Source organism: Indicator indicator, chromosome 1 (genome assembly GCF_027791375.1).
Source record: "Indicator indicator isolate 239-I01 chromosome 1, UM_Iind_1.1, whole genome shotgun sequence".
NCBI lineage: Eukaryota > Metazoa > Chordata > Aves > Piciformes > Indicatoridae > Indicator > Indicator indicator.
Genome location: NC_072010.1, coordinates 46,548,408 through 46,564,027, shown reverse-complemented (window position 1 = coordinate 46,564,027; position 15,620 = coordinate 46,548,408). Strand labels below are relative to the sequence as shown.

The 15,620-nt window shown below is 37.4% G+C and overlaps 1 protein-coding gene across 1 annotated transcript in view; it reads left to right on the top strand.

Moving 5' to 3' along the window:
- MYCBP2 (MYC binding protein 2) overlaps positions 1-15,620 on the top strand; it is a 131,760-nt gene that overhangs the window by 46,029 nt on the left and 70,111 nt on the right. Inside the window, exons 28-36 of the mRNA XM_054381668.1 lie at positions 137-237; positions 1,739-1,957; positions 5,861-6,086; positions 6,466-6,584; positions 8,630-8,717; positions 12,165-12,217; positions 13,383-13,555; positions 13,895-14,039; positions 15,079-15,291. Coding sequence (XP_054237643.1) covers positions 137-237; positions 1,739-1,957; positions 5,861-6,086; positions 6,466-6,584; positions 8,630-8,717; positions 12,165-12,217; positions 13,383-13,555; positions 13,895-14,039; positions 15,079-15,291 — 1,337 coding nt within the window. The remainder of the gene's footprint in view (positions 1-136; positions 238-1,738; positions 1,958-5,860; positions 6,087-6,465; positions 6,585-8,629; positions 8,718-12,164; positions 12,218-13,382; positions 13,556-13,894; positions 14,040-15,078; positions 15,292-15,620) is intronic.

The window sequence follows — 15,620 nt, the reverse complement described above, 5'->3', positions numbered from 1 at the left end:
GACGAAAGTAATTTGAGGTAAAAACTGCTGTGGAAACTAGAAGCTTAACCCATAAGAAGCAAACCAGAAAAATAAGATGCATTTTGAACCATGGTATATTTATTAATACTACTTCTGTTGGTAATTCTTTGTTCAGCTGAAGACATTCCAGAACTACTCAGCTCTTCCAGTCTGTTTTCAATGCTGCTTCCCCTCATAATAGCATACATAGGACCAGTAGCGGCAGCTATACCCAAGGTATGCTCTTTGACAGAAATTACTGGAGAAATTTAATGATGAACAAGGAAAATGTTTACTCTGGAAATCTCAACGTCTTGATTTATTAATATTTTATGAATTAGTGATTTATGTTTGACCACATGACTCGTGAGTTCTTCAAGAGTCAAGAAGTTTAAAAACATCTAATGTTTTTAAAATTACTTTTTTTTTTTAAACTTAAATTGAAGATATTATGAAAAAAATGGCAGGCTTTAACAGCAGGAAAAAACAAGTAGTTAGAAGGATCTGCATTTACAGCTCATCGATTTGAGTTTGGTAGGATGAAATGCTTTTTTTTTTTTTTTATAATATGTGAGTTCTGTATTTAGAGTAAACATACAAAGCAATGGTAGCTGCTCATTGAATTAAGATTATTTCTATCAATTCTAGAAATAGGAAGATATCAGCCATATGAAAGCAACCTTACTTTTCAGTGGCATAGTGCTCTTCCATGTGTCTGGTCTGGAACACTCTTGAAGTCTGTTACTAGATTTACGAATGTCATTAATCATTAGCTAGTAGACACTATTGTCTTCTATTGCTTTTTCTTTAAGTGTAAGTTCTTTTCTGACTCTCTTTAAAGGGGCAAGAAAAGAAGATTGGGCACTCAAAATAGAGCAGATTCACTTAATCAGAAATAGTTGAAATTTTAATTACCTTTTTACTGTAATGAACCAAGTGCTTTGCTTTAGGAGTGTTCCTCTCCTTTGAACACCCCTTTCCTTAACATCCTGAACACAAAAAGGGACAAGAGCAGAGAAGTTGTTGTTAATTCCAGTCACAACAAAAGCAATGCAGTCAAGGTCAACAAAAGCAAAGCCAGGAGAAGCATCAGCCAGAGGCAAAGGAGCGAAAAGAGAAAAAGATTGTGTTCATTACTAGCTTGTGCTTTGGCAGGGGGATTGGACCTGATGATCTCTTGAGGTCCCTTCTAATCTCTGATATACTGTGATACTGTTATCTGTCCAGTGAATTGTTTAGAATTTATCATTATTTTCCATTTTACACCCAATAGTGATTTATTTACATTCTACCACTTTCTGTTCAAGACCTGTGGAAAATTTTAAAGGTACAGCCTAAAACTGCCACATGAGTATTTGAAGAAAAACAGTGTTGGTACTAAACAAAGCGTAACTGGACTGTGACTTCAGTATGGTATTTGCTTTCTGTCAGCTTGTGCTTATTGTGTGTTACTATTACAGCTTTTTACTAGGTGCTTTAGCTGAAGGTACCTTACAGTTGTGTACAGATATGTTTTTCTTTCATCTTCGGCAAGTCTCCAAGAGAAGTATTTGAGATTCATGTAGCGATGCTTTTTCTGTCAGGATTGTGTAGATGTAGAATTAAATATAACTGAATGAATGGTAGTAGTAATATTCTGAGAATATCCAGAGCACCCATTGAATAAAAGGTAAGTTTGTGAGTATTGTTTTCACATAGTCATAAGCAATACTTCAATGTGCGTGGTCTTATGTTACAGGTTGCTGTTGAGGTCTTTGGCCTAGTACAACAGTTACTTCCTTCTGTGGCAGTTCTGAATCAGAAATATGCCCCTCCAGCTTTTAACCCAAATCAGTCAACAGACAGTACCACAGGAAACCAACCCGAGCAAGGGCTTTCAGCTTGTACTACCTCCAATCACTATGCTGTTGTAGAAAGTGAGCATCCCTACAAACCTGCCTGTGTTACACACTATAAGGTAAGTGCCGTTTCCAAGTGCACGTGTCACTTCTTGAAAGCTTTTGCCACATGAGTTTTGTCAGGTTTTGCTGTACCAAAAATTGTTGCCACAGATGGTAACTCATAGTGTTTCCTTGGTGACAGAGGACACAGAGAAGGCAGAGCTGCTAAATGCTGCCTTTGTCTCCATCTATATTGCTGGAGGCTGTCCTTGGGAGCCTGCAGCCCTTGAGGCCCCAGAGAAAGGCAGGACAAATGAGAAATTTTCCTTAAATGATGAGGACTGGGTTAGAAAACAGTTAAGTCATCTGGACATCCATAAATCCATGGGTCCTGATGGGATGCACCTAAGGATGCTGAGGGAGCTGGCAGATACCATTGCCAACCACTCTTCATCATCTTTGGTAAGTCATGATAGACAGGAGAGGTGCCTAGGGACTGGAGGAAGGCAAATACCACTTCAGTCTTCAAAAAGGGTAAGAAGGAGGACCCGGGTAACTATAGACCAGTCAACCTCACCTCCATCCCTGGAAAGGTAATAGAGCAACTTATCCTGTCCTTAGGCATATCAAGGACGTTAGGAAAAGTCATCATGGTTTTACCAAGGGGAAGTCATGTCTGACCAACCTGATAACCTTTTATGAAGACATAACCAGGGATAGATGATGGTAGAGCAGTGGATGTGGTTTATCTTGATTTCAGTAAAGCATTGGACACTGTCTCCCACAGCATCCTTGCAGCTAAGCTGAGGTAGTGTGGTCTGGATGGTCAGGTAGTGAGGTGGGATGAGAACTGGTTGAAGGGAAGAAGTCATAGAGTTGTGGTCAATGGGATGGAGTCTAGTTGGAGGCCTGCGACTAGTGGAGTCCCTCAGGGGTCAGTACTGGGACCAGTACTGTTCAATGTATTCGTCAATAACCTGGATGAGGGAACAGAGAGTACTGTCAGCAGGTTTGCTGATGACACCAAGCTGGATGAAGTGGCTGACACAGCAGAAGGTTGTCAGTCCATTCAACAGGACTTGGAGAGGCTGGAGAGCTGGGCAGGGAGAAATTGAATGAAGTTCAGCAAGGGCAAGTGTAGAGTCTTGCACCTAGGAAAGAACAACCCCATGTATCAGTACAGGTTGGGGACTGACCAGCTGGAGAGCAGGGAAGGAGAAAAGGCCCTAGTGGATGGGAGGTTGACCATGAGCCAGCAATGTGCTCTTGTGGCCAAGAAGGCCAATGGTATCCTGGGTTGTATTAGAAGGGGTGTGGTCAGTAGGTGGAGAGAGGTTCTCTTCCCTCTCTACTCTGCCCTGGTGAGGCCACATCTGGAATATTGTGTCCAGTTCTGGGCCCCTCAGTTCAAGGACAGGGAACTTCTTGAAAGAGTCCAGCACAGAGCCACAAAAATGATTAAGGGAGTGGAACATCTTCCTTATGAGGAGAGACTGAGGGAGCTGGGCCTCTTCAGCTTGGAGAAGAGGAGACTAGGGGGTGGCCTCATTAATGTTTATAATTATGTGAAGGGTGAGTGCCAAAAGGATGGAGCCAGGCTCTTCTTGGTGATGCCCAATGACAGGACAAGGGGCAGTGGGTGGAAGTTGAGGCATAGGAAGTTCCATGTAAACATGAAGAACAATTTTTTCACTGAGAGTGATGGAACAGGCTGCCCAAGGGGGTTGCAGAATCTCCCTCTCTGAAGATATTCAAGACCCACCTGGATGCGTTCCTGTGTGGTCTGGTATAGGTGATCCTGCTCTGGCAGGGGGGTTGGACTAGATGATCTCTTGAGGTCCCTTTCAGCCCGTAACATTCTGTGATCCTATTATTATTGTACTGCTTTCTAGAGAAACCTCTGTTTGTCCAGTAAGTATAGTGGAACCTACAGTGGAGTCCGGTGTAGTTTTAAGCCCTTCATGCAGGTATCGCATGAAGCCCTGGAATACCGTGAGCAGTTTTAGTCCCCGCTGTACGTCCAGAGAAGTGCACAAGAATGACCAGAGGACTGGAAGACCTGCCATATGAGGAAAGGCTGAGCGAACTGAGTTTCTTCAGCCTTAAGAAGAGAAGGCTTAGGGAAGACTTTATTGCAACATACCAGTCCATAAAGGGACAAGGAGTCATGTGGGAAAGATAAGGGATAATGGGAAAAAGTTACTCCTGGAAAGATTCCAATTGTAATCCAGATTTTCACCATGATTTAGACATTGGAGTAATCTCCCAAGAGCAGTAGGGTTCCCCTGTGTTGATCAGTTTGAAGACTCAGCTTGACAAGGTGCTGGGCCATCTCATTTAAACTACACTATCACCTTGAAAGGTTGGACCAGACTATCTTTGAGGTCCCTTCCAACCTGGCATTCTGTGATTTTGTGAAGTCCCTAAATTTGCTCAGTCCTGGATTTTTTGACTCATGCACAGTCTGTAGTTGTACAGATTGTAGGAGTTGGAAGTCTTCATGTATACATTATCTAATCGTATCTCAGACTTTCTTACCTTATTGTGGCCTTCCAGTATCTGAAGGGGGCCTACAAGAAAGCTGGGGAGGGACTTTTTAGGATATCAGGTAGTGACAGGACTGGGGGGAATGGAACAAAGCTGGAAGTGGGGACATTCAGGGTGGACATAAGGAAGAAGGTCTTCACCATGAGAGTGGTGAGAGCCTGGAATGGGTTGTCCAGGGAGGTGGTTGAGGCCCCATCCCTGGAGGTGTTTAAGGCCAGGCTGGATGAGGCTCTGGCCAACCTGATGTAGTGTGAGGTGTCCCTTCCTGTGGCAGGGGGGTTGGAGCTAGATGATCCTTGTGGTCCCTTCCAACCCTGACTGATTCTATAATGCTAAAAGAATGCTTGTAAAAATACCTTTGATCAATTCTAGTCACATTAACACGCATTACAGTGTGTGGATCCCTATGCTGGCTATTACTGGTCTGCCAATTTAAATTTTTCATTATTTGCTTTCACTTAAACCATCTATATATTAAAACATTGATACATAATTATAACTGATTATGAATGTTCTTAAGATTTCGCTCTGTTAAACCATTCTGAGCAGTGTTCATTTTGCCTTACATTAATGACTACAGCAATAAAAGTAGCTTTTCCTCAATGTCAGTGGAGAAAAGATGGTTTTTTTCTAGCTTAGTAAAGGGCTGAGGTGTATGTTACATGCCTGAGAGTTAAGCCTGTGTTTTGGATTTTAAAATAGTGAGTTCTGCAGTTGCATTGATTCTACAACTGTAAATCCAGAAGCAGTAAACCTGGAATTAAGAGCTGGAGGAAGTTAAATACTATTCCACTTGTTTGTCCTATAAGATGGGAAGACATCCACTGCAGAAAATGAGGTTGTGATATTCCTGATGCAGTGATGCTTATTACTGTTATAAAAGTTTATGAAGCTCATTTGAAGTCTTAGGCTTAGTTGTTACTGCTTATGAGAGTTTCTGTAGCTTTATGCTGTTTTACCGCAGGCCATACTCAAAAGTGTGATTCGGCTACTGTGCAGTTCTCTAGGACTGCATGAAACAGATACTGAATGTTTGCATTTTAAAAGTTATTTGAATGTTAAATGTTTGTAATAGTCTGTAGTTGTTCTGTTTAATGATTCTGTGCAGAGGTCTCAAAAACAATCACAAATTGTTTAAGTGAAAATACTTAAGCTGGACCTGTTTCAATACATGAATATAATTTGGTAAAGTATGAACCATTTCCAGTATATCTGAATTTCAAAGTATAAATGAGATTGATATTAATATAAAGTGTATGGTAACAACTGTACAGAATTACATAATAGAATCATTTTCATAGCCTAAAGAGTTAAAACCAAGTGGAAATGAAGAAATTAATGTTTAAAAAAAAAAAAGAAAGAAAGAAAAGCTAGCTCCGCCCCTCCCCCCCCCCGCCGCAAATGTGCCTAATTACGATATTGTTTTGTTTCAGGTAACTTTTCCTGAATGTGTCCGGTGGATAACAATAGAGTTTGACACTCAGTGTGGCACTGCTCAGTCAGAGGATGTTCTTCGTTTATTAATTCCTGTCAGAATTGCACAGAGTTTAGGATTTGGACCAAAGCATGCCTCTGTTCATGAAAACCTAAATTCATGGGTAGAACTGAAAAAATTTTCTGGATCTTCAGGATGGCCTACAATGGTATTAGTATTGCCAGGTAATAGATACTGATATAATTTCTAGCAATATGAATCACTGAAATAATGAGAAGCTGTTTTTTTTTTTTTTTTTTTTTTTTTTTTTTTGTTTTGGGGTTTTGTTTTGTTTTGTTTTCTGGGAAATCATCTTGGAAAAACAAAGTCGAAAAGGTGTTTTCATCTAAGTTGGCAAGAATTCATTATGAGCTATTGGCTGTACGTCAGTTCGTTATGTTTATATCCAGTTGATATGCATGTTAATCATAATTTTTCTTCACGTTACATATAAAGCTTGGGTTTGATTTATGCTTATATAGAAGAAACATACAAGAAAAGGAAAAATATTACTTCTTTACAAAAAAAAAAAAAATTACTTTGTGTCCTTTTACTTCCTGTAAGGAAATGAAGCTCTTTTTTCTCTGGAGACTGCATCAGACTATGTGAAAGATGAAAAGGCTTGTTTTTATGGTTTCAAATGTTATGCAATTGGATATGAATTTAGTCCAGGATCTGATGAGGTAAGGATAAAGAGAAGTGGCTACAATTTCTACACGTATTAATTCATTCCTCTAAAGCCTTTTTTTTTTGTGGTAAAAGTATTTGTATTTCCATTCTGACTAAATAGCATTAGCAAAATATTTTTAAATTACTTTGGTATAAGTTTTTAATGTTTTTTGTTGCAGACATTATTTGATTGGAATACTTTAATCTGTGTATTACTGGAATAGCTTCTGATGCGGCAGTTTAAAAAATCCTACCATGATTTAATCTAGTGTGTTGATAAGATACAAAATCTCCTAGAATGCTGACCTGGTCTTTCATCAGAAATCCAAAATACTGGGGCTTTCAGATACACTATTTTTTGTATTTTACTGTCACTGCCAATTATGGAACAACAAATTTTTACTGCTTTTCCAATGTTTATTCATGCTGTAACTCTGAGTTCCTGGACATGCCATGATCATTTAGGATGAGATTTTGTGCACTGGTCATTTTATCTTACCTCTAAGCACAAGTTTTCACCGCTTTCTTTGTGGAACTGTGAAGATAACATTTCTTCGATGTCCTTGGACCAGTGCTTTATTTTGGCTTATTTTAAGAGATTACTAAAAACACATAATATGCATTATAGTAATTACAGAAAAATAACCTTTCTGTTATCTTGGAAGTCTTTGGTCCTATTGCTTTACCTAAAAGGTTAATTTTTCAAAAGCATTTATAAATGTTCTAAACACTCAGCATTAAAATATTCTAGCCAATATGTTAACTACGTCATTTAAAGAAAAGTTGCAAGTGATCATGTTCAAACATACTTTATTTTATAGCCCAAACACTCTAATGTGCTATAAATAAAAAAATCAAATTTTACAGTATCTACGTCTACCTTGCATCTTGGGACTAAAGTTTCCATAAATAACTTAAGTAGTTGAAAACGCAATGCAAATTTCTTCTAAGAGCATTGTGATTGCAATTTTCTGGATTGACCACAAGTTTTCTCTAGTTTAAAAGAAGAAAGTATCATTAAAACCTAATTCAAGTCAGTGAGATTAGTTTTTCTGCATCTAATTCTTTCTGCTTCCAAAGCACAAATTTCACCTTGGTACTAAGACCTAAATACAGTATGTTGAGTGGCATTTGTTGTTAGGGAGGTCTCTGCAGAAACTGAAAGATACCATTGAGTGTGAGCAAGTGCCTTAAGAAGTTAAGACTAATTGAACTGTTAAAGTTTGTTTAAACCTAGGATTTTGCAAAAATTACAGATTTATGGATTGAAATGGAAGGCTTTTTGCTGGTCACCATTAAAGCTGGAAAGTACATGCAAAAACTACCTTCTTCATAAAGGATGTTCACACAGTAGGAAACTGTCTGGTCAGTTGATCCAGACCTTGCTATTTCAAAAGCTGCTGTTTTGAGTCCTAAATGTGCAGTTTATCAATGGGTTCATTTAAAATGCATTTTTGGAGATTTCTCAGTCTGCTTGGGAGTCTTGGAGAGTACGAGGAAGCCTATGGTTTCTATCTTGAAGGCCCTTTCCCAATAAGGTGGTGGTTTTTTTTTTAACCTACTTTCTATATTGCAAATTTCTGTGAGTCAGCTTTAGAAGATTCATCAGGTGTAGATTTATCATCTCTGCCACTGTTCTTTGGTGGTGGTAGCTGCTTTTCCCCCTCTGTGGGAGGCATCTGTCAGACGTGAGCTTATGAGGTATAGATATATATATATATATACACACACAACTTAAAAGAGGCATTGATTTTTGTAATAGGAAGTTTCCTTTCTCTTTAACATTTCAGACAAAAGGCAGTTATCTTCAGATGTTCCTACTAGGTTATATTTATTAATAAACTTACTAGTTGAAATTGTTCTAAAAACTTTCATATGCTGGCCCATGTCGCACCAAACCATGGCAGTATATATGTTAAGTATATCACTGACAAACTTCAAAGAGGAACACACAGTATCTCTTCGGACAAAGCAGTGTCAAGGAAATGTACTAATTATCCTGTTTTCTGACATAATTCTTGGTTTAAAACTTTTTCGTAAAACTCATTTCCATTTCAAGGGTATTATTCAACTGGAGAAAGAATTGGCAAATCTAGGAGGATCATGTGCAGCAGCTTTGATGAAGAAAGATCTAGCACTTCCTATTGGTAAGTCCTATTCAGAGAACAGACTTCATTTCATCGTTTTGCATTTCCGAATTAGTACTACCTTTTAAGTCTTAATGTTGCTTTCAGTTAATCATACTAAATTGACTCTTAAAGCTGAATTAAATTAGTAAAGTGGTCATGTTTTCTGCTTGCATCATTCCCTGCATGTGTGTATGGAGAGAAGGGAAACTTGGTCATTTAAATCTGAACCAACTCACCCCATCCACAGGTAGTGTAGCAGTGTACGACCTATGTCCTACAGTTTCCTCGTGGTACTTCACAAATGTGCAGGTATCTTGCTTGTGTTTCCCTTTCACTGTTGTTTTTTCTCCCTGCACTCCACACTTTTATGAATGAAAACTACCTGCAACATTGAATTCCAGAATTTAAAATTACTTGTTTAAAACTGAAAGTAACTAGTGCATCTGTAGACCTTAGAGCCTAAAATGTTTGTGCTGTGCATTTGGGGGTTTTAACAATTATGTAAAAAAAAAATGCATACTTCCACAGCAGATGAAGCAAGTAAAATTTTACAGTAACTGAAATCAATTGAAAATCTAAGGAAAAATGAGTTTATGAAAATTAGTGTATATAGAGATTGAATAAAAACTCCTAATGCAGCCATATTCTGTGTAATAGCATTTCTCCTAATTAAAATTAACATGTAGGAAAAATAAACTCATAATTTATAATAGGATATCTTTTTGATCCTTTTAATTTAGGAGTACAAACGAGATCTCAAATACTCTTGATGAGACTGGAAGTGTATATTAATGAGCAGGAAGGCATTGATCAGTGTGCAGTTACAACCACAAAACCTGACTCGAGTTTAACTCAGTATTTTGCTTGTGTATTTGAACGTGTGAATTTCTTTGTTATAAATAGGCACCTCAATTGCACTGGTAGATCTGTATTTCTCTCTCAAAAGTACAGGCAATTCTATAGTTTAATTCCCTAGTTTTCCAGGTGAACATAAGGAAAATACTTTTCACTGTGAGAGTGACAAAACACTGGAATGGGCTGCCGAGAGCAGTTGTAGTGTCTCCTTTTCTGGAGACATCCAAAACCTGCCTGGACGCTTTACCTACTCAAGATGATCCTGCTCGAGCGGGGGGGTTGGACTGGATGATCCTTCAAGGTCCCTTCCAACCCCCAACATTCTGTGATTCTGTGAAATAGTGCCCTCTTCTCTTAACCTCCAAACAGGCACATTAACTCCCTAGTTTTGTTGACTTTGCTAGCGTTCATTTATCCTGATTTTCTTCTATTCAAAAGAAGAAAGCTGAAATTTAAATACTTCTGGCTTTATTTCTGAGTTTTTCTAATACTTTGTACATTTTTTTAAGGAGGTACTTTTGTTCTGATTTTGAATGCATAAAACATGGAGGGAAAGTAGGTGATACATAGGCTTTATATGCTTTCAGATAAGAGCAACTTGAAATCAAACGTGCATTTACCTGCACGGTCTCAGGCACCTATAAAAGCAGTTGTGCTTCATGTGCAAGAGAGGAGAGATAGGTGTGTTGCCTGTGAAGAGTTTCTTGATTACTGACATAATTACAGTTGTTTCATCTGTCCATTTATCTAACACCAACTCAAGGAATTCAGCCAAGTCTGTTGCTGATAATATGACAGTGATGATGACATGCACATGTGCTGTTTCTCTCCAAGTCCACTGTACACTGTGAATAAACAAAACCAATGAATTAGCAGTATTAGTGTTTGCAAAAGGAAAACACTCTGCAGCCTTTTTAATACTGTTTTCCGTTTCCTATTATTTTGCTTGAAGTGTTTTGCTTAGTGTCTCAGGAAATCACTGTGGCAGTTAAATGCCTTAGTATCAGCTCTTTCTTCCTTCTAGGTTTTCTTCTACCTTTTGCTTCAAGTGAAATAGTGTCTTTAAAAATACTATATTACTCCCATTCTTGTTAGCAGAGAAGTATCATTTGTGGAATGGAATGTCCTTTAAGAACCTATATAACCATAGAAAAGACTGTCTTGTAATGCATACACACTGAAAGACCCTTTTATTAGATTTTTCATAGTTTTTAAAACAATTTTACAGTTTTACCTTCGTTATGTGTGTGATTGAATACAGGATAAAGAAAGTAATCTAAGAAGAAGCCTCAGCTCACAAAATAGTTATCAGCTTAATTTACAATTCCTAGCAACTCTAACTTTATTTTAAATTTAATGTAGACATCTTCAGAGGGTAGTTCATGTTGTCCTAAAATGTAAGAAAAAATAATCACCCAGAGGAGGAGCCTGTTTCTCTTCCATTTGCTGTTGTAGATGCTTTATGATACAGAAGTCTCTCATTATCCCATGCTTCACTGCCCAAAACTAGGTGAAGTAAATCCTGCTCTGTTGATGTGTGCATATATATATACGTTCTATATGACTTGATACAGAATTCTGTATGCAAGTAGCCAAGCACTTACGGAAGTATTTTTCTAGAATCATTAGGGGAAAAAAGGTGTTTTGAAACAATGTCAAGGAAGTTTAGCTTTTCTTCCTCCAAAGGGAGATGATTCCTTCATGTATTCGGAAAACTTGAGTTACCATGTTGAAAATGTCATACTTTCTCCTTTCCAGTTCTCCAAGACTTAAATTTAAGCTACCTCTTCCCAAGAGAGAGAGCTGATTTGTGACAAAGATCTAACTTAAACAGCAATGAGGAATTGACTGACGTATTTAACATAATTACTTGTTTCAGATTTGGTGGAAACTATATCTGAGAGCTGTGTTTATGTATCTTTATTTCCCTGAATTTTAAAAATGCCATAGGACTTCATTCTTCTCATTTCTCTTTCTTCTGACTAGTAGAATTGCCTGACATGTTTTTGAGAGAGAGTAAAATATGATAATCTTACTGTTTTACTTTTCTGTTAAAAGACTGTGTTTGGCAATTCTGGTCACCCTGGAATCACACTGAGTTGTATTTCTGAGAAAGAAATATTGTATAGTAGAATGTATTTGAATTTTACATTTTAGGAGAAATTGCAATTTACAAAACTCTGCAGAGTTAGAGGTTTTCAAATCCTGTTACTAGGATAAGATCTTAAAAGGGAGCAGCTGGAGTGTGCTCATAGATACTACTTCCCCAAAACAGTTTTGTCCTCCCAAAATCTTTTTCTGATAGTACCTAGTCCAAAGATTTGCCATACATGCAGTCTTGAAGATAAGAATATAAGCAGCAAATTTTTGTTTTGTGTGACATGTATTGTTTATTTGCTTGTACACTGAACTACACAGTACTGCATGCCTACTGTGTTACTTGAAAATACTACTTTCAACTGCTGGTTAAGCAATATTGCACATCATCATACACATTTAAATTTTGCAATATAGAAGGCCTCACTAAAGAGAATTGAATTTCAAATTCTATAATATGTAGATAAATGCCAGTATTATTGTTAAGAATAATATGTGTTTGTATTTTTACAGCTGGTAATGAATTTGAAGAGGATCTTGAGATACTTGAAGAGGCTGCCTTACAGGTACGCTGTGGGTTTTTCTCTGTTGCAAAATAGTTAAACACAACATTTTGACTGTTACAGGAAGAAAATCACTTGTAAAGTTTTTATGATAGAGCAGAGTCCAGCTTGTTACGAAGCAGTTTAAGATAGTCTTACAGAAGTTTCATATTTACAAATCATTTTAGTAATGAATCCACTTAGGAAAAAATACATGCAATATCACATAGAAAGTTAAATGACCAAGTATATTTCAAAATACCTAAGTGTTTGGCTTATGTTGCACTACTTAGTAAATTTAAATGTTTGCAAAATTAATCCTTAACATGCCTTTGTAATTGCAGAAATAAAATCACTCTTGTGGTTGAGTTGTAACATTTATCGAGTCCCAAATACTAGGATTGTGGTTGTTTTGGTTTGATGATGGTATTTGCTTGTGATGGTAGCTAGTGGTGGTTTGTAGTCCCTACCTGATGATGAACAATGAAAATAGTTTTCACATACTCTTTCCTAGTTATCTTCAGGGCAACTGTTTTGAAATTCAGTTGTCACGGTGCTTGCTGGAAAAGATGTATCACAGCTACAGTATGACACCAGTGCATATGCTTTAGATGACAGAGTAGTAAGCAGAAACTGTCTAGGAGGAATCAGATGTTCCTGTTCTGTTTTTGGACCCCCCATATTCCAATTCAAAATACGAGCTAAGAGCACGCATGCAAGCGATGGATTTATTTTCACTTTTACTCATGTCCTGTATTTTATACATCTTTCCACCTTCCTTTGCAAGAAGGGATTGCTTTTACTTTGTCTCACTCAATAATACCTTTCTTTGAGAGATCTGCCTTTTCTATAAATTCTGTCTCTAGCCTTTTTTTTTTTTTTTTTTTTTTTTGAACATGCACATTGGTCACATCTTCAGAATGGCTTTCATCATAGTTTTCTTGGTTACAATTCAACAGTTTAGGACATTCTTAATATAAAAGTTATAAAAGTTCATGCAACCTTGTTCTTTTCTCCAGAAATGATCCTCAGCTGAAGTTCATTTTGACCCTTTTGACCTAAATTATTGTTTTACAGACTGAGTGGGTCTTCATGCCCTTAATGCCTGTACCAGTTGTGTCATATGGGAAAGTGTCTACATGTAAAATACTAAACGGTTGTTGTGTCTCCATTCTTTAACTTCACAAAGGTGTGCAAATCTCACTCTGGCATTCTTGGGAAAGGCTTAGCACTATCTCACTCGCCAACCATTTTGGAAGCTCTTGAAGGAAATCTTCCACTGCAGGTACAAAGTAATGAGCAATCATTTCTGGAAGATTTCATTGCTTGTGTACCAGGATCAAGTGGTGGACGACTTGCAAGGTAAAAATGGTGTGCTGCATGAATAAACCCATTACTTGACAGACATGGTGTTTAAGTTTTGCAGTAAATAGAAAATATTTATAGTTATCTGCTAAATTTTAAAACCTGTGCACTGTTGCTTGTCTATACAACTGGCTATAGAACTTCAATAGTTTTATCAAATATAAGTTAAATAAAACTTATTTGGCCATATCCTTAATATAGTTAAATAAAAGCATTTGCGTGTTCAGATCTTCTGCATCCTTTTTTAGCTGGAAGCTTGTTTTGTGTACGGAATAAGAATCTATCCTTTGTGGGGCTATAGAAGATTTTAATATTAGCTGTTTTTCTTTGTGGTAGGTGGCTTCAGCCAGATTCATATGCTGATCCTCAAAAAACATCATTGATTTTGAATAAGGATGATATTCGATGCGGTTGGCCGACTGTCATTACAGTACAAACAAAAGACCAGTATGGGGATGTTGTTCATGTTCCTAGTATGAAGGTAATTATTGCAGCCTTGGCTATTCTTACACTTCATCGTGCCATCTTTCAGTATTCATGGTAGACATTCTACTCAAATCTATTTTTTCTATAGGATGAAATAATTGAGTTATCTTAGAGTGAGCTTTAAGCTCATGAATGCACAGTGAATCTACAACAAAACCACAACAAACAACTTAGTCACAAGCACAGTTTGAGTGAAATTTATGTGTGTGGTTACTGACTTAACATTTGTGACAGAGGAAGAAAAATTTATGTAGTGATTTTTATCAGGAATAAGCTATGTCAAAATACCAAAATTATTGCTGGATTTCTTATTTATCGTTTCTCTTCACAAACGTATTAACATATCAGAAATAGATTTATTCCGTGTGCAGTGCAGTAAATTGAGTCAAATTTTGATTAAATACTGTGTGAAATGTGCAGTATGTGTTAATACTTCATGGCAGATACAGGATGAGTAATACATAAACTTATTTTCTAGGTTCTCCCTCAAAAACGTTTGTACAGCTGTTACTTGCACTAATAACGGTCTGTGATACCGCTGAGAAAAAAAAACAGTCAGCTGATGTGTGCATTAAAGAGCGTAGCGTGGAAGTACAGTGCTGATGTAGTAGAGTGGCAGAAGTAGCCTAGATCCTGTCTGGCCACTGCTGATCCAGATCTAGCAGGCTCTGGTGATTCACTCTGAAACGTGCACTCATTTGGAAAGCTCTCGTCCTGCTTAGTGGCATTTTCTGTTGTGGGAAAACTTGGCTAGCAGACTGTGTGCTGCTTCCCAGGGAGTACTTTGGCACTGTCAGAACTGTCACTAGACCTTACTGATCCTGTGCCAAGTCAGTTGGATGCTTCTTTCCAGTACATTTACGTTTTTCAGAGATACCACGCTTGGCTTTGCAAATTGTTACTTGCAGACATGTAACAGCTGAATTTACAGAGGGTGCTCTTAGCACTTTGTCACTGCACAATATCAGATCTAAAAGAATGTATGTGTGTGTTTCCTCCCTAAATAACTTTCTATGTTTCATGTTTTATTGCAGGTAGAAGTCAAAGCTATTCCTGTTTCTCAGAAAAAAACATCTTTGCAGCAAGAACAAGCTAAAAAAGTGCAAAGAATACCAGGGAGTCCTGCAACAGCGGCTTCCCCTAGCAGTGATATGACCTTTGGAGGACTTCCTTCACCAAAACTTGATTCTTCCTATGAGCCAATGATAGTAAAAGAAGCTCGATATATTGCCATTACAATGATGAAGGTAAAATACTGTCATCTTTGCATTATAACTACAAAATTCAGTAGAAATCTAGGTGCATCAAAAGGGCAAATTGCCTGAACTCTAAAGCAATTATATATACTAGATTAGAATTTAAAAGGAGAAGTTGGCTTTGATTTTGATTACACTGGTTAACAAACTAGTCTGAGTCATTCAGAAGATAGGGAAACAGCTATTGAAATTATGGAGAAGTCAAACCAATGTATCCACATAGAGTTTGTGAAGCTGTATTAAAAACTAGAAGTGGTGAATATATTAAAAAAAAAGCAAACCCCAAAAAACCTCATAGCTCAGCATAGTAAAGATCATGC